The sequence below is a fragment of the Falco punctatus genome (genome assembly GCF_963210335.1).
Source record: "Falco punctatus genome assembly, chromosome: 15".
Lineage (NCBI taxonomy): Eukaryota > Metazoa > Chordata > Aves > Falconiformes > Falconidae > Falco > Falco punctatus.
In genome coordinates, this window is record NC_137595.1 from 9,651,979 (window position 1) to 9,669,437 (window position 17,459).

The following is a 17,459-nucleotide window of genomic DNA, read 5'->3' on the forward strand; positions in this document are numbered from 1 at the left end:
TCGAATGCTTCCCTGCATGTACTACAGCAGTGCCTCCCTTCCATGCTGGGAGGGTGCTTATTGCTGCGCAAGCAAGACTGGAGTTGTTGGACATGCCTTTCATCCTGTTGCAGCCTGCTGGATTAATGGGGCAGATAGATGTGTGTGTGTGCATGCTTTCCGCTCCCCCTCCTGTATCCTATTTCATACTGTAATGACTGTGGGGTCTGAAACAGATCTTATTCCTCTAGTGCTTATACAGCCTCTGCTGTAGTAGTTTCTTAATGCCTGATTGCTGTTCCTGGGTTTTATCTGCCAAATGTCACTGAGAGAGGGACGTAACAGCCCCTGTTTGCAGAGGGATTAAGCGACCTGTCACCTGTGGCACCTGTGGCTGCAGCAGGGTTTGAGCCTGTTTCCAGGGTCCCAGTCTGGCACTTACCGACTAGAGCATCTTTCTTGTCTAAGTGGTGACCTGTGGTGACTACCTGTGTGATGATAATGCCTTTGGGACTAGGCTGCTGGCATATGTAAGTGGAAAATACACTCTCAGATGTCACTGTGTTTGCTTTTCCTGGTTGCCTGTATGGTCTAACTTCTTCCTTTTAATCCTGGAAGGAATTTATCCTTTGGGTGGGTAAAATCTATCTGTTGGATGCTTTTATTACCCATCTTTCAGTCTCCTGTCATCATATCTGCAACCTGAGGATGCTGTTAGAGGTCTGAGTTGCGGAGTAAGTCAAGGCTTCCCCATTCCCGAGTTCTGAATTGTTTCATAAGTGTTTCTTGAGCACCTTTGTGTGCAGTATGCGCTTCCGTGTAGCCCGTAAATGATAGGTGTTTGGGTTATTGTGCACGAGTTCTCATTTTTAGCATATCGTGTAATTCAGATGGACTTGAATGTAGTATAAAGTAGCATAAAGACTTTGGAGGCCTGCCCTGTACGAAGGGGAAAATTACTGTCTGGCCCAGAGCGGTGGCTTTGTGATGACTGCATTGTGTTCTGGTGTTCTGTGTTTGTACCAAGCTGGTTTGCTGCCAAGTTACTTATGGCTTATCCAAGCGCTCAGTACAAAGAATGTTGGAAGAAAAACTATTTTTGTGTTCTGTGAATTCTTCCAGCTGAGAGAGAATTCGGACCCCTGTCCAAATGCTGTCACCTCTTTCTGCAGGCCTGTGGTTGCCAGGTAGGACAGCTAACACAGTAGTGCGTGGAACTAGCGCGTGTGTGTGTGTGTGTGTAGGAGCACATACGTGCTTTGAGGAGATGCAGTATGGGACCCGAATTGAAAATGGCTTCTTGATGGAGAAAAATCTGTCTCCTTGAGCAGCAGGCTCTGTGATTGAGAAGTCTGGAGCGGGAATTTTCCAGGCGCAAGTTACGTGTATGTGGGCAGAGGCACCTGTGAAGCACCAGACCTGTGCAGGTCTTCTGTGTATGTAGCAAGTCGGATACCTCCCCAAAGCCCCAAGCCTCCTCTGCGGCACAGTGACCGGCTGAGCTGGGCTTCTAGTTCAGTGTTTCTCCTGCTTAATGGAGAATATTGCCTGGCTTGAGGACTAGGGCTGTGCTTGGGGTTTAGAAGAGGCCCCTAGGTCATTCCTGCCAGCAGAATCCCACGGAGGGTACTTGGGTAAAGGCATGTCCCCGTCAGCCTGCCCAAACACGCAGAGAATTACCTGATTGGCAAGGACCTTGGGGTTTTCTTGAACACTGAGTAGATAATCAGATAGATTGTGGGATACATCTGCTTGATCCTATTTCTTATGATTACGTGGTGGGGAACAAGCCTTAATGAGCCTTGGCCTTTCCTGTCTTCTCTGTAAATTTGTTTGACTCGGTTGAGCTCTCTTTGTGCAAGACAGCTCTCTTTGTGCTCGGAGATGGAAGGATCCACCTCTGAAGCTGGCTGTGCTTTTGAGACAGGGGTTGGATTAGCTGACCTCCAGAGATCCCTGCCAACTTTTTTTTTTTTTTTCTTTTGTGTTTGCAGCTGGTGTAATTGTGGTCCTAACCCCTCCCAAGTGCTGCTGGCACTGCAGAGGATTTTAGCACTGCTTCACAGCAGCTCAGTAGCTGTTTCTGCACCACAGAGAAAATGCTTCTTTCGGGTTAGCCACCCTGCTCTAACACAGCTCCCTGGCCCTTGGTACTGGGAAGCTGCCTCCCATAGGAAGCTAGAAAGGATTTGTCGGGTGGGTCCCAATAGAAGGGAGCATCCTTCTCTGTGTATCAGTGGCTGGGGTGCGATGGGCACTGTGCTGGAGCCTGGCTCAAGCAGAACTCCCGCTTGGTTGCCTGATGAGCAGAGCATCCCCCAGGAATGCCCATATCCTGCAGATGTGGGATCGCAGTGGGTCACCATCGCTCCTGGCAGAGAGCTGGAGTAGGAAAGGGGTCTTAGCCTCTAACTGGTCCCAGATAAGCTGGTGGCAGGAAATCAAAAGCCCAAAAGAACAAAAATGAGCGTGTGGTTATTCTAACAACAGATCTATTCAAAGGGAACTTCCCCCTGTTTCGCTGAAGCACCATACCGCATGCTGCCCTGGAACACCCTATGGAAAGGTGTTTGTTCTGGTGAGGCACACGTGTGGGTCCAGCACAGCAGCTTCTGTGACTTTGTTCAAATACAAACAAATAAACAAAAAAGCTCCTTAAATTGCAATGTTTTTGTAATGCATTTTTGGCTTAGAAATCCCCAGCTGATAGTGGCAAATAGTTCCCAGCCGTTTGCCTGTGGAAGTGTTTTGGAGAAGAGCTGGTCCTGCAGGAGCAAAGGGAAGAGGAGCTCTTTAAAATTTGGTGAACAAGAGGTGGTGAAGGTTGATGAAGAAGGAAAACAGATTGTGAAGATTTCAGGTGGCTGAGGGAAGAGGAGCACCATAGTCCACAGTGAAGAAGGGTAGATTTCAGAAACGAAGGGTGTTTTTTCCAATTATTTCCTTAAACTTGGCATTTATTTTTCCTGTGATTGTTTGCTGCAGGGTGTAAATGTGGAGAATTGTATGTATGCAAGGGAGGATAAAATTCCCCAAGTTATTTGTACTTTTTTTTTTTCCCCTCTGCAGTAAGGGGCTTCCTGCCCCCACAGTGCTTTATTAGTTGTTTTTTTTTTTTTTCTCTTTCCTGCCCCTGTTCTTCAGCTGTTAACTCTCCGGGTAAGAGAGGTGCCTAGGTCATGCCAGGGCAGCTATGAGCAGTGGGAAGTGCCTGGAGCAAGTGATGGATGATCCGTTTTCCTGAGGGCAGCAGCACTGCTATCCCTGCAGAGCACCACAGCCATCTTCTGGGGTGCCATAAATCCAGGAGCGTTAGCGAGGTTAGCGAGCCTTCTGAGAGGTGGGCTGCACTATGTGCAGCCTTCCCCACTGAGGAGCGGGAGGATTTTTTTTCTTGTGCTGCTGTTTCCATAGAGGTCACGACCAGTAACCCAGTCGCTCTAGGCCAGCAGTATGAGCAAGTGTGGGGGAAGAGTGAGGAGCATTAGTGGCTCCTTCAGCACAGAGACGTGTGATATTTGCATGGCCAAACATCCACCTTGCGCACGCAGCCACCTCTGTAGTGGATTTGTGTCCTGCCAAAGAGGCTTTTTCATTGCAGCAGCATTGGGGGTTGGTTTTATTTGCATGTGTGGCTTCTGGGTTCTGCCGTCCTGTTCTGAGCAGACGGCATCCAGGGCTGAGCAGACTCTTTGGCACGGTGTGTGATCCCTGGTGATTCATGGCCCCCAACATCTGCAATTAGACCTTGAACGGAAACTTTTCATGCATGGTCATGGTAGAAGAAACCTGCTCCTTTTCTGAGTAACTGGTAGAAGAACAAAAGAAGGTTTATTTTCTTCTAGCTGTAAAGGTCTACCTTAAATTAAGTAAACTGTTCCCCGAGGGAGAAAGTGTCCAGGTACGGAATGTTCGTAAAGGAAATATTCAAAGTGTCTACCGCATCCCCAAAGTCTTTGCTTTTAAAGTATGAGGGGCAGAGCAAAAAATAGAATATTATTTTCTAATTTGAAAGCAAAAATATCTCTTGCAGGCAGCAGAAAATAAATTGACCTTCTTCAGGCTCGATGCTGCAGCCCATTAAGTACACAGGCAATGAGAACCTATGGAGAAGCTGCCGTTTGCAGAGATGGCTCCTGTCCCAAGTGCACAGCCTATTTGAGCGTGGGGGGTGGGAGCTGGCCCATGCCAGAGGCAGCCCCGCTGTGTCCAAACTGTCCATGTTGCAACAGCAGAGGAATTGGAGTCTATAGGAATCTGGGCACTGCTGGGTTTTATGTGATACAGGATAAGAACCTTGGTAATCGGGACTTCAGCGGTGGAGAATCCATGCCTTGACCTTACGGGTTTTATTTTTGTGGTTTCTTTTGCTGTTGTACAGCATTTTTGAGCCAGTCCGAAGCAAAGCAGAGCTGCCCTGTGATCCAGTCGTGGCTTCTATGTCAGCCAACTGAACCGGTGGCATCATGTTCTTGGCTCGGTGGGTCCTAGATGGAAATATTTTTTTATTCCCCCTCAGACTCTGAAAGCTCCCCACAAATGTGGGTTGTCTTCTTTCATGTACTGCTGCCAATAAATATACTAGTATAGTATCCCCATATCCCCAGTAAAATTTTGCCCTAGACTATATCTTTTTGGTTCCTTTGAAGAGCAGGAATGTAGCTTCATGTGTTCTTTATTGCTGCTGTGAAAGTAGAGTAGAAGGAAAGGACTGGGGGGGGGGGGGGGGGGGGGGGGGGGGGGGGGGAAGCTCAGGTCTGTTTTTTTTTTTTATGGGAATGTGAAAATGCTATTGGATGGGTGGTGGTATTCCTCTGAAGATTTTGTTTCTCTTTCAGAACAAAACAGTTCAATGTCCTATTTTCATTTTTCATGTTTCTCTCTGCTGTGCAGTGTTTCCAGGAACACAGCATTTATTTGGAAGATTGCTAGTGGAAGCATCTCACTGCGGTTTGAGTGAGGAGTTTCCCATCTGGCTTATCGAGGAGGGGGGCGGTGGGTGCACCAAGCTCTCCCATTAAGGGGCAATGAAAAGCTGAGGTTACAGAATAGTCTCAAAGGTGCAAGGACTGATGAGTGAGACTGTCATTTGTGCTGCCAGCTGAATTTAGTGCTTTGAGGAAGGGCCATAAATAAAGGTCTTTTTTTCGGCTCCAACAATATCTAGACACCCAGAGATCATTAATAGTTCAGGGATGTGTTGTAAGTTGTAGTGGAATTGGTGAAAGATTTGAGGTCTGAATTTCGCAAGCTTCAGAGCACAGTTTCTCTATTACTGTGCCTCCAGGGTGTTGCATCCATCCAGGCTGGCTGGGTCTGAGCTTTCATTGACCATAACTTGCAAAACTGGGTAAAGCATACTGCAGTCTAGCAGTAGGGCTGAGCTTGGACTCAGGGGCATCCTCAGTTCCTCTGTTGCGTACTGATGGTTTGTGTTGAGGAGAGGAGCATGGGTGTCATCACATAGGCACGGCTGGAACTTGGCTTTGGGAAAGCTCCAGTTTCTCCTCACTGCCCATACTGTCCCTGTTCCACTTCAGGCAAAGGGGAGTAGCTGCTGTTCTTGCTCACCAGGACTGTCAGGGCAACAGCACTGTTGCTTCTCATCTGAGCAGTCATGACCGGGAAATTGTAAAAAAAATAAGGAACCCACCTTGCCACTTCTGCTAAGTCTTCCCCACCCCCCCCCAAAAAAAAAAAAAACAAAACCAAACAACCAACAAAAAAAACCAAATAATAATAAAAAAAGTCTTTTAAATAGGATCATTTACACTTGGGAGCTGCTTGAGTCCACTCTGTCATATAAATTACCATCTCTGAACTCTGCTGTCAGGAAGCGTCCTCATGAGTTGACATCCGTGGGGGGTGTCAGTGGAAGGGGATCGGTTTCGTGGAAAGAGGGAGGAATTTGAGTGTCAAGTGAATACCCTCGTCCTCACATTACCTCAGGCAGCAAGGGCATCTCAGTCCCGCCAGAGGCAGGCCCTGGCGTGACCGTCGCTCCTCAGACTGCCCTTGTTCCCCTCCACTTCGGTAGCTGCAAGGCTGGGTCTGACATCTGGAGCAAGCCCTGTCCTGCGTTTCAGGCAATTAGAGCCTGGCCCAGCAAGTGGCCCTGGAGCAGGGGCTTCAGGGATGGTGCAGTTCCCTTGCAGGGATAAAGGCCACAGGCTTTCCTCTCTGCTCTGTTGCTTTCCCCAGCTTTGATGCCGCTGCTCTTGAAATGAGATTGGCCCATCTGGTAGCGGAGGAGATGAGCTCTGCCAGACGGATCCAGCGTGCTGGGAAGGGTTCAAAAGGCAGCACCTACCCTTTGTATTTCCTGCATGCTAACGAAGGCTGTGTTTTATGGAGCTACTTTTTAATCCTTGTTGTATGTTGGTTTTGGCATGGATGCTTTTATTCCTCCCATTTGAAAGAAGTAGGAGAACAAAGTGAATACAACGCCAATTACACCCCCACTCCCCAGAAAAAAAAATAAAAAGGTAATACAAGGGAATTCTAAGGATGCATCGTGGTGAGAATGCAGTTGTTTGCTGCCAGGAGTTAAAATATGTAGAACTGAAGGTTTATAGTGTCAGTGGTGGGTTCCTGTATGATGTGTGTTACCCTTTAACGGCAAGCACAGGATCCTCGCTGCAGCACTATACAGCACTCGGTGTGATTTCAGCTCTGCATGCACGTGTTTTTGGCTTTCCCTATGGCCACGCGGAAAGGGCATTTGCAGCAGTCCAAACATTGACAGAACTGTATTTGTTGACTTGCAGAAAAGCCCAACTCGTGCCCCTCTGGGCTGTGGTCACATAAGCCGAAATGCGGCGACTGCTGCCTGTGCTTGCTGGCCTCCCAGCCTTGATAAACCTGTGAAGCAGATTCGTTTATTTAGGCCCTGATTCAGCAAAGCACTTCAGTACATGCTTCAGGTTTTCTTCTTTCCAGTAAGATTATCGGCAGGCTCAAAGTTAAGCATGTGCTTAAGCGCTGGCCTGAGTGCACAGCAAACAAGGGATGGGGCAGCATGTGCTGCTGCTGTGCTCTGCCGGTTGGCATGCAGGCTGCAGTATTGAGGCCCCATGTATTAAAAATTTAATCGTTTATTTGGCTTCCCCCCCAGTACAGGAGCCCTAGTCCCAGGGTCTGAGATGATAGAAAGTCATCAGCAGGACATTGGCAAATATTCCTTCAGAGTTTTCTGTTTGGTGTTGTCCCCCTCCCAGAGTTGTAAAATAAAATACCAACCACATTACATGTATCTGAATACTTCCTGATACATCTGAATGGTCTTGATATTTGTACTTTAATGTTTTGTAGGAATCATTTGACTTACCTACCATTAACGTGATTCCCTCCACCTTGAGGACTGAGCAGCTTAGTGCAGATGTACCTGTGTGTGCGTGCACGTCTGTGCTCCTGAGCTGCATGGGTGAGGGCAAGATGAACATTTGGGCTGTTAGATTCTTTGGGATTTCTCAAGGCAGAGGGGCTGGGAAGTGACACATGTTACTTCACCCACTGTACTTCTTGGTGTAATTGTGTGTGAAGTTCAGACCCACCACATTCACGCCCCAGCATTAACAGACCCTCGCTTCCCTCGGAGGCTGAAGCTGTGGAATAGGCACTTAAGCACAAGATGGTTGTATTTCAGTCCGCTCGGAGCAGTTTTGGAGAGAGCATTCTTTCTAATCCCCACCCATATCTGACCTGTTCTAGCTTGTTTTTAAGAGCTGCACCCAGCTAGTCCCTAGCTCCCTCCAGAAGGTTTCTGCACATCTTTTCCTGCTTGCTGAACTCGTGTATGGGGAGCCCACACATCAGTGAATGGGATTCCTATATAAATTTGCTCTGTTTGCAAAATTGAAATTGATTTAGAGCATCTCTGTTCCTTACAGAATCCAGAAGATGTGAGCGTGGCTAGATGTGCTTTTTTTCCTTCCCTTTGAAGTTTAAAACATGCTTAGCAAATCTGATGTTTGCAGTCTCTTTTCCCCACCTGATGTGCAAAAATGCAAAGGTCCTTCCAGAAGCATGGGTCAGACTAACCTTTGTGCTGATGCTGCAAGCTGGATTGCGAGGATCTGGACAGTTTTCGTTATGAACTTGACTCTTAATTAGCCTAGAAAATACTTGCAATGTAGGTTTAACAAATGCTGGGATTGTTGTGTTTTTTTTAGTGTGAAATAATTCGATCTGTGAATCAAACAGCCTCTGTGCCCCACCCCCTGCTGCTGCTGACAGCCTCTTCCCACACTTCTGCCTTGGTAGCATTGTTTGACTGTTCCAGCTGCAGTAGGTTTCAGTTACTGATCAATGTAATTGCAATAACACACCAATAATGAAAGAGGAATTTAAGCTTCCTTTTCTTGTAGTTGAAGGTTCTTCTCCTGTGAAAGCTTGAAGTCTTAATAACAGTCACAGGAGGCTGTCAGGTGTTTGCACAACTGGGTGGCTGTACTTCGGGAGGATAAAGGGCTGGATTTTGGGAACGTGGAAGCCACTCGATCCATCAGGCAGCATTGGTATAGCTAATATTAGAGTGGGAAACTCTAGGGACAGCTTAACATTTTGGTGGATGCCAAGGAAGCCTTGAGCAAGAATGCATTTCAAGTTGCTTGTTGTATAACAGGAGTTGCTGGGAGTCAGAATAATTCCAGTTGCCTTTAGTCTGGTGGAAAACTACAGCTGTGAGCAATGAGTTAACTTTTTCCATGTGTGTGTGGCTTAGGTTTCCCTGTTGCGTTTGCTTTTCGTTTTGTAGGCTCTGAATCCCTAGAGGAGTGACTGGGAGCCGGCTGGCTGCGTGTGCCATCCCCGGGCTGCTGGCGGAGCAGCTCTGCGGCTGGCGATGGGTTAATAAAACACCTTAAAAATGCCAGGGGGTGATGGGGGCTGAGCTGCGGCAGCTCCTCCTGCTTTGTATACAAGAAAGCCACCGGCTGCTCTTCCTGCCTGCACGTTTCCTACAGAAAAGGGGGGGGGGGCTGTTAATGGAAGTGGTGGTGGTGGGAATAAAAAAAAACAAGCCGAAGAGCGCGATGCCGTTCCCGGGAGGGCGCGGGGTGGGCGCAGCCGGCCGCCGGCGCTGGGCCGGGGCGGTATCCGGGCGGCGGGCGCAACCCCCAGCCTCTGCCAGCCGGGGGCCGCTATGAAACAGGCTCTTTGATTGGTCGGCTGCCCGCGCCTGCTGCTGCAAGGGTGCACGCCATTGGTCGCTTGCTCGCTCCCATGCGCAGCTCGGTGCGGGCAGTGCCCCTGGTGCGGGCAATGGCTGCCGGCGCCGCGCCGCACCGCCGGGGGCTGGGCAGCCGGGCGGCCCTCGGCCCCGCGCTGATTCTGTTTCTCTTTTTCCTGCAGGTTGCTGAAAAGTGCCTTTCCTGAAGCCACCGCTGCTTGGATTTCTGTCTAGGGCTGCCTCTCTCTGCCCCTTGCCCCCCCCTCCCCCCCCCCCTTTTTAATTCGGCGTTGCTTGCGGTTCGTGCCCTGACGGCAACTCCTCCAGCCTTGCCACCCCTTATTTTTATTTTTTTGTTCCCCCATCTACACGCAGTTTGCTCAGCCATTTTTTTTCCTTCCCCCCGAGTATGTAGCAAATACTTAAGAAAGAGGGAAAAAAAAAATCAGACATCCTTTTGCTCGTTTTGATGCTCGCGAACCGTAATTTTTAGAAGCAAGAAACAGAAGGGAAAAAAAAAAAAAAAACAAACCAAACCCCCGAAGTTTTCTCCCCAAGGACCGAGACCATTCCACAAACTGAAGTGCTGCCAGCAGCATATGCTTTTTGCAAGAATAATTGAAACCATTAACTGGAGAGCACAGAATTCTTTTGAAAGTCTGCCAGTTATTTGCAAGTAACTTCGGCAGTGGCACAAAATATAACACTTGTATTTTAACTTCTACAATTGCACTTTTAGGAGCTGGCCTCTAATTTGATTTTCAGTTGTTCTGATAAGATTTCTATTTTATGATTGGCTTTATGTTTAATTCTTGTTTAAACAAACACGATTTGACTTAAATGAAAACCTAAGTGCTGATGAATAGGAGTTCTACCAAAGCAACAAGTTAGTTATTTCTTCACGTTTAACTTGAATTCACTTTTTTACCCTTTTTTTAAAAAAAAAGAAGAAAAAAAAAGATCAGCAGTAAATATTGCCCTGAAGAAGGGTGCGATTGCTTGCATTTTAATTTTTCTTTTTTTAATATGGCTGTAAACGTTTCCCTGGTTCGTGATACAAAATGGCTGACGTTAGAAGTGTGTCGAGAGTTTCAGAGAGGTACTTGTTCTCGGTCTGATGCAGAGTGCAAGTTCGCCCATCCGTCACGGAGTTGCCATGTGGAAAATGGTCGAGTTATTGCCTGCTTTGACTCCCTAAAGGTGAGGACTGCCTTAACGCGTGCATTACCTAAGCTCACTTGCTTTTTCCTTCTCCTCCAAACGGCTCAGCGTGCTGGGGTGCGGGATGTGCAGAACAACTGTTTATTGCTCTGTTTCTGCAGGGAGGATGCTGCTGGTATGGGATGTAGCTCCTGAAATCTGAGCTGTGTCTGGCATCGGGTGCAGTTGCCTGGGTGCCAGGCATCGCAGGGAGAGAGAGGATTTTATCCAGAGTGTTTTCCGGTGGGAGCTCGGGTCTGATATAGCTGTCCTCGAAATGGAGAATGCATGTTATGGGCAGCAAATGAAACTGAAATGAGGAAAGTGGAGAACTGAAACCCGGTGCTTTCATTTGTGTCCAGAGCCCGTTGGCTGCGCATTCGGCACGGGGATCTGAAATGTACTTTTAATGAGCAGAAATGAAAGCAGCGTTTTAAGATAATCAGCTTTATGTGTATTTCCTGGAGACAGAGTTGCAGATGCACTCTAATGCTGTCCTGTAGATGAGGAACAGCCAAAATATTTGGAGAGCCGTACTCCTGGAAAAATGGGTGTTGGGGAGAACGGTTTGTGCAGGGGACACGCAAACATGATGGCTCTGCTAGGCCTGTCCAAGTTACAGCTGAGCCTTTTTGCAGAGCCGATTTTGCAGGCAGTAAGTGGCTCTTGGTTGCTTGTCACTGCTGGATCTCAAGGGGTGACTTTCAAAATTTACCAGATACCCAGGGTTTGAGTCAGGGCAGGGTCTGGGGGACTCCCAGGAGGGGGGGAGGTAAGCATCTCTGTTCAGGGTCACTTCACCATGGTTCTCAGGAAAGGAACATCTGTGCTGCTTTTTTCTTCTTCCTGAAAGTGTGGCTCCTCAAAGTTGTTTTAAATAGGGTTATAAAAACCTTGAGACATTATGGATAACTGATTGCTTTTGAGAGCTCTTGACATTGTGTTTAATGTTTTGATCAGAGTAATTAACCTGTTTGAGTTTCTGGAAGGGATACGATAAATTTTACAAGCTTAAAAGTTTTTCCTTGAACTTCAACTGTTACTTGAAAAGATTTGAGTTTAGTTTTATGAACATAATGAGTAACAGAACTGGTGGAATTATGTATGCACAGGTTCAGACTGGGGCTGGATCCAGGCTGACACGGGTTTATCTGTTTTATTACTGTTTGTGGCTTCTTCATATTTTTACTTCTGTTCCCTTTTACCAAGAAGCTCAAGCTTCCTATTTGCATTCGGGTTTGTTCTTTTTAATCTGATTATATGCGATGACGCTTAGTTATACAGTGACTTTCAAATGTTTATTTACATTGCTGGTTTGCTGACAGTGAGAGACAAAAATACTTTTATCAGAGGGAAAAAAAGTCATGCCCTTGAAATTTTGTTAATTGTAGCCAGTGGCAGTGCAGATAATTTGAATGAAGTGATTAATATGTTTACATTTTATAGCATTTATTTGTGAACTGAAAGGAGCGCTGTCTTGCTGTGGTGGGTAGTACTGTGCCCCTTGCAGAACTTGCCTGATGTTTGCAGTGTCGTGGGGAAGTGTTCCCTGTGCAGCACCCGGCTTGGCTCGGCTTGGCTCTGGGCTGTGCTTAGTCTGGTGTCACCCTCTGGGTGATGCTTCCCCCTGTGTGCTGTTTGCGATGCAGTGTCTGCGGCATGCCCAGGCTCTCTGTGCTGGCTCTTCTCTGCACAGCTGGGGCTGTGAGATGTGCAGGACCAAGTCTATGGGCAGCTGGGGTTCAAATCCCACCCACTGGCACGAGCAAACGCTTCTTCTGCTTCAGCAGTGGGGAATGGGATGAAGAACACCGTGTTGAGAAAGCAAAAAAAAAAAAAAAAATTTCAAAGGAGTAGTATGATCTCCTACAGCCCAGTGTGTTTCCCATGTAACTGGCTGTGAAATGGTGTTCTTGTTGCAGTTTCCTCTTGACACAGTAGCGGATGCCCAGTGTGTGCTAGTTAAGCGGCCTGAATTTTCCAGGGAAAAGATTTTCCAGATTTTTCAGGCTTAGGAAAGCCTTGTGAACGGCCGACAGTCTGCCTTTGGCAAGTACGCTGGGTAGAGAGGTCAGACTGTGCAGAGCACTTGGCCGCGGGTTGATGGTGGGGTTGTTTCTGCACCCCACCTCTCGGACAAGCGGTGGGTCTCGGAGCACCTCCTTCCTCCAGTCCCACGGGTCCCAGCGCTCTCCCGGGGCAGAGCCCTGGTTCTGCTGTGCCTGGAGAGGTGCAGGCCCCCAGCGCTGCAGCCTCGGTACGTGCGTGTGTGCGTGCACCGTGTGTTTCCCAGCGGAGATAACTGCCCTGGTGACTAAACTCTCCAACAATAGTCTTTCTGTTCTTGGGCCAGAGCTGGGCTTGCAAAGCCCTGTTTGCAGGGGTGTCAAGGGACTCATGATCATAACGGTGGCCTCCCTCGCTGGTCAGGCGAGAGGTGTTACATTCTCAGGCCTGTTAAGGAGAGGCTTTTCATGCCCATCCTGTGCATGTCTTTGTGCGCTCAGCCGCAGTTTCCCTCTGACAGCTGTTGAACACTGACCCTACCCTCACTCCTGTGGAGGATGGCTGCTTAGCGCTCGTTTCATCTTTTCACGCCCTGCATTAGCAGAACATCTGTGTTGCTTTATTGGAGACAGGATATAGGATGCTTGCAGCTAATAAGTTTTCCCGTTGTCTTGCAGTCACCCAGGGCTTTGTTCAGAGGTTGCTTATCTGCATCCATTGTGCAGTGCTGTTGTTTTTTTCCTCACAGACCTCTTAAGCCTGAACAATGTCTTCACACAGGAACTTCTGATAACCCAGCGTACAATGGTTTCACCTCGCTGGTCAGGTCACGCACAGCATCTATACGCTTACTGCATCTTGCTTTTTCCTTTTTTTTTCCTCTCTCTCTCTTTTTTTTTTTTTTTTTTTTTTTTTTTTCCTCCCTTCAATCTCATATAGCGGTTCTGCCTTTGTTGCAGTGGTAAGAGCAGCAATGCTTCCAGAAGCAGTCAGACTGCCTCAGTGTGGGTTGTTTCACGGGTGAATGTCTGCTACCTGTAAGCTTGTGAAGAACACACAGGACTCCTGAAGGTAATGGGGGGGCTTCAGTGATGCTCGGGTGGGGTTCACCAGGGCATGCTCTGCAGGAGCGCTGTGTGGTTGTGCAGTGCTTTGGTCATGAAATACTGGGTCTTGATTAGGTTGGAAGTGCAGGGCTGGATCTTGCTGTCCTGAGCTGTGGTTCTTCGAAGGGGGAGTTTGCACATTTGTAGGCAGCAGAAGGAACCTTTCTCAAGCAGATTGATATGAAACTTAAAAATAGTTCCTTGTGAGAAGCTGTTCACAGATTTGAATCAGATGCCAAGGGAGCTCTCACTCTCTACTCGCGCTTCCCTCCTCGTTATTCTGGAAGAAGAGTGTTGTCTGAATTAATTTGTGTGAATGGAAGGCAAGCTGCACTGCTTGGTGGAGGGCAGTCCAGAGGCACAAGAGCCAGCCACCCCCCTTCCAGAAGAGATCATGAGGGCTGCTGGGCGGCAGCCGATGCTCTGTGGTACCTCCTAGGCAGATCCCGTGGCACCTCTGAGTCTCTGAGCAAAGCGGAGAAGCGTGCTGTCATCGCTGAAAACCCAGATGGCCTTTGGGTTCATTCATCAGCTTCCCTCCTGGGCTTGGTGAGCACCAGTCTGCGCGTAGCTGGTGCTTTTTGCAAGGGTCAGGACACTGTTTGCTGGCTCATGGCAGTGCGCACAAAGGCTTGTCGCGGCGCTGTGGTGGGGCTGTCTGCAAGCGCTCATCAAGTCATTAACCTTCCTATTCAGGCTGGATCAGGCAGGCGTGATATGAGGCTGTCTGATTCTTAATTCCCTGGCCAGCAAATTGTTAGTTCAGTTCTTCAGTTTCTAAAGATGTCAGGAAGGAAAAAAGCATCTTCTTTGGTCACTAGAAACACTAATGGAGCAGTAAGCTGGGAGACAGGGCATTAGGAGATAATGACATATAAAAATAAGTACGTGATGCACACCAGGTGTTCACAGAGACTTTAATTTATACTGCACACAGTTTGGGCATCTGCATTATGGACTCATGGGTTGTTTTCTTTTTTTTTTTTTTTTTTTTAAATATAATTCCAAGCCCAGCTTTGTGCTGTGGGGTGGGGGTTTTTTTTGATTCTTCGGAGGTTTCAGAGCAGGAGGTTTTAGGGTTTAATTTGCTTTATCAGTGTAGGTGTTTCTGTACAAAAATGAAAGTTTGGAAGATCATTTTGAAAGACAGAAAATAATGTGGTGAAAATTTCAGGGGTATGAATTTTGTCTTTGGGAGGTTTCATTTAAAAAGCATCGTTAAGCTATTGCATGTTTCAAAGCAGTTCTGTGTTTAAAAAAAAAAGTGCATTCTGTGAACAGGCATAAAATCAGGAGTTAGAAGTACAGTTTTGTCTAAATTTTCTGTTTTCTAAAAGAAGTGTTATTGTCTGTTAATAGTATTCCAAATCCTTTGGCAATCTTAACAAGTTCACTGTGCTTGGGCAATAAACATACCATATGATCTTGAAACTAGTGTACCTGCGGCTGTTCCTTACAGTTTTCATGCTAATTTGTACCTGTTTTATGCTGACTTGACTAGAATTATTTCTGACTGTTGCTGGTTTGCAATCAAATCTTTTTTTTTTCTTCCCCCCCCCCCCCCCCCCCCCATTTAAATAAACTCCAAACTAGAAACAACTAAAAACACCCACTAAACTTAGCATATGGTTACACTTCTACAGAGGAAGAAGGAAGCAAACAAAGCCATAGAGATATTTTTGGAGACACGCTGACTGCATGTCTCAGTGTAATGGAGATGCAGATAAACCAGATGAGCAGCGTTAAGCCAAGTCACCTTTGTGAGAAACCTTCACTTTTCCATTGGTCATTAAGGCACCTACCTGTGCGGCGACAGCATTTGGTAATGAGAAGTAGATCTGCAGCAGCTTTCTGCTTTGTCTGGATGCCCATGTATTTTATGGCACATCATAAGTGCTTTTTATAACTGCTGAATCAAACATCTGAAAGTGGGGGAAAATGTACTTTTCATTTATAAACCGTTGCTGTTGTATTTCCCTTAAAGGAGAGTGGGACTTCAAGGAGAACAGAGGACCCCATGAAAAAAAAAATATTTAGGCCTGATCCCTTCTTGTCTATGGGTTACAACAAGCTCTGTGTTTTCACAGCTTAATTTAATTGGCACACGTGCTGCATACGCTCTCTGCAATGTCTCCAGAAGTGTTTTGGCACAGCTGCGGGTTGATGACTACTGTTGGAGAAGCTCACCTGGCAGTGCCTGTGGCAGACCATCTCCCAGGCCTGCCCCTGCGTCTGGACTGCAGGTGCTCTCTGTTGGGGTCAGGCTGGTTACTTGGGTGGTGTGTGACCTTCCTGGACGTGTTCAGCTTCCCAGGGAAAGAGATACCTTGTTGCTTTAATCTGCCTAACTGATTTTTGGGTAGGGCAGAGGTCTGTGCACAGCATGTTTGATTTATGTAGCATTATCCATGGGTTTCTCTGACATCCCAGTAGTCTCACTTCATTTATCTGTGACTTTTTGACAGCTGAACCATGACAGATGAGCACTGGTGAACCTTGCCATCGTTCAAAAGGTTCCTTCCCTGAGCTGTCCCCTTACTTCTCTGTTGCTGGTTACTGCCTCTGCAGCAGGGGTGGCAGGAGGACAGAGCGCCGTAGATGCCGAATACGAAATCCAGTGTCTGAGCTGAAGTCCCCTTGGATGTAGCTCTGGGCAGAGGTGCTGGGTGATGAACATGTGTAACTGGAAACAGGCTGGTGTTGACTGGTGACTCTGCTGCAGGGACAGCAAGGGGCAGGAAGGTCTTAAAAATTGCTAGCCATTTTCAAAGATGTAAGGCAGAGTCCTTGGGAGGAATTCCGTGTCTGTGCTTTAAAGCAAGCGGGAGATTTTTGAGGCATGCTGTGGAATAAGAAGAGGTTGGCCCGGTCCTTATCTCTACTTGGTCTTTCTGCAGCGGAGCAGCCTCAACAGGGAATGCTTCATCTTGACCTTCACATTTCCAAGGATGTGTGCTTTGTAAAACCTGGTGTTGTCCAGGAGTAACGTGGCAAGAAAGGCGAGATGTCCATAGGTTTCCTGGTGCATAGTCTAGTTCTAGTGCTACCCTGGAGGGATGCTTCCTTCTCAGCTCATTGCTGGAAGAGTGGAGGAAGTCCTGGGAGTACTGTGTAGCTCTGATGGAAGCCATGAGAAGTGAGACCCATCCCAACATAGAGGGCTTCTTGGGGGCTCCTGGAGATGTGAGCTGGAGGGGCCACACGGGCAGCACAGAGGTTGCTGCCATCAGTACAGAGGTAGATGTTAAAGAGCCTGTGAGGAACCTTGCAGGGAGTTGTCTGAAAGGAAGCACCCTCCACAGCTTTCAGTGCAACACTTGTAGTAGCAGTAGTTGAATACTCGGAGTTCACGTTTTCTTAATTGATTGGGACAGCTTCCTCAAAGTGTTGGTCCTTCATATGCCAGATTGGCCTGCTTAACAGACCTCAGACTCTTACTCATGTGGAGGGTGGATATTAGATGACTTTGGGTATTTGCTTTGCAGTGGGTGCTTTTCCCATCTGAAGTTGTAGGACTGTTGTACAGGCTTGGTCAATATGAACACGTTCATCAACCAGTATCAATAACAGTGAAAGCTGCTGTCTGACATGTTTTCTTGTGGAGAGGAGTATGTCTCTTCCCACCATCTTCTCCCACCTCTGGTGGATCTCTTGCATTGTCCCATGTGTGACTCCTGTGATGGCACAAGACACTGTGACTCTTCCCTGCCCATTGTGTGGCATTGCTGAAGCCAAGCCTGGGAGTGAGAGTCTCCAAGGCAGTGTTCTCACCCTTGTTGTGGTGGCCTTGGCCTGAGGACTATGAAAGCATCGGTGGGGAGGGAGCCTGGTGGGTCTTTGGCACCCATCTTGTGCTGCAAGGTGAAGTCATTGGGACTCTTCTGCCCTCCCATGGATTCCCATAAGCAGAGTGTCACGGCAGCCCTCCTGGAGTGCCTGAGGGGTGGGCACCCCCTGTGGGGGTGAGCCCAGCGTTTGACTCATCAGGGGGATGCTGA

The 17,459-nt window shown here is 47.7% G+C and overlaps 1 protein-coding gene across 17 annotated transcripts in view; it reads left to right on the top strand.

Annotated features, from left to right (window-relative positions):
- Positions 1 to 17,459, top strand: part of MBNL3 (muscleblind like splicing regulator 3) — a 98,916-nt gene that overhangs the window by 25,030 nt on the left and 56,427 nt on the right. For 9 of the 17 annotated variants that reach the window (XR_013923861.1, XR_013923862.1, XM_080365893.1 and 6 more), the window contains exon 2: positions 9,331 to 10,348. The exons of 7 other annotated variants lie outside the window; for them this stretch is intronic. Coding sequence is in view for 7 of the 10 variants with exons in the window: in XM_080365893.1 (XP_080222019.1) it covers positions 10,175 to 10,348 (174 nt within the window). In the remaining 3 variants the exon portion in view is untranslated. Of the gene's footprint in view, positions 1 to 9,330; positions 10,349 to 13,314; positions 13,427 to 17,459 lie in introns of those variants that run through there. One more of the 17 variants, XM_080365888.1, reaches the window with a different exon arrangement.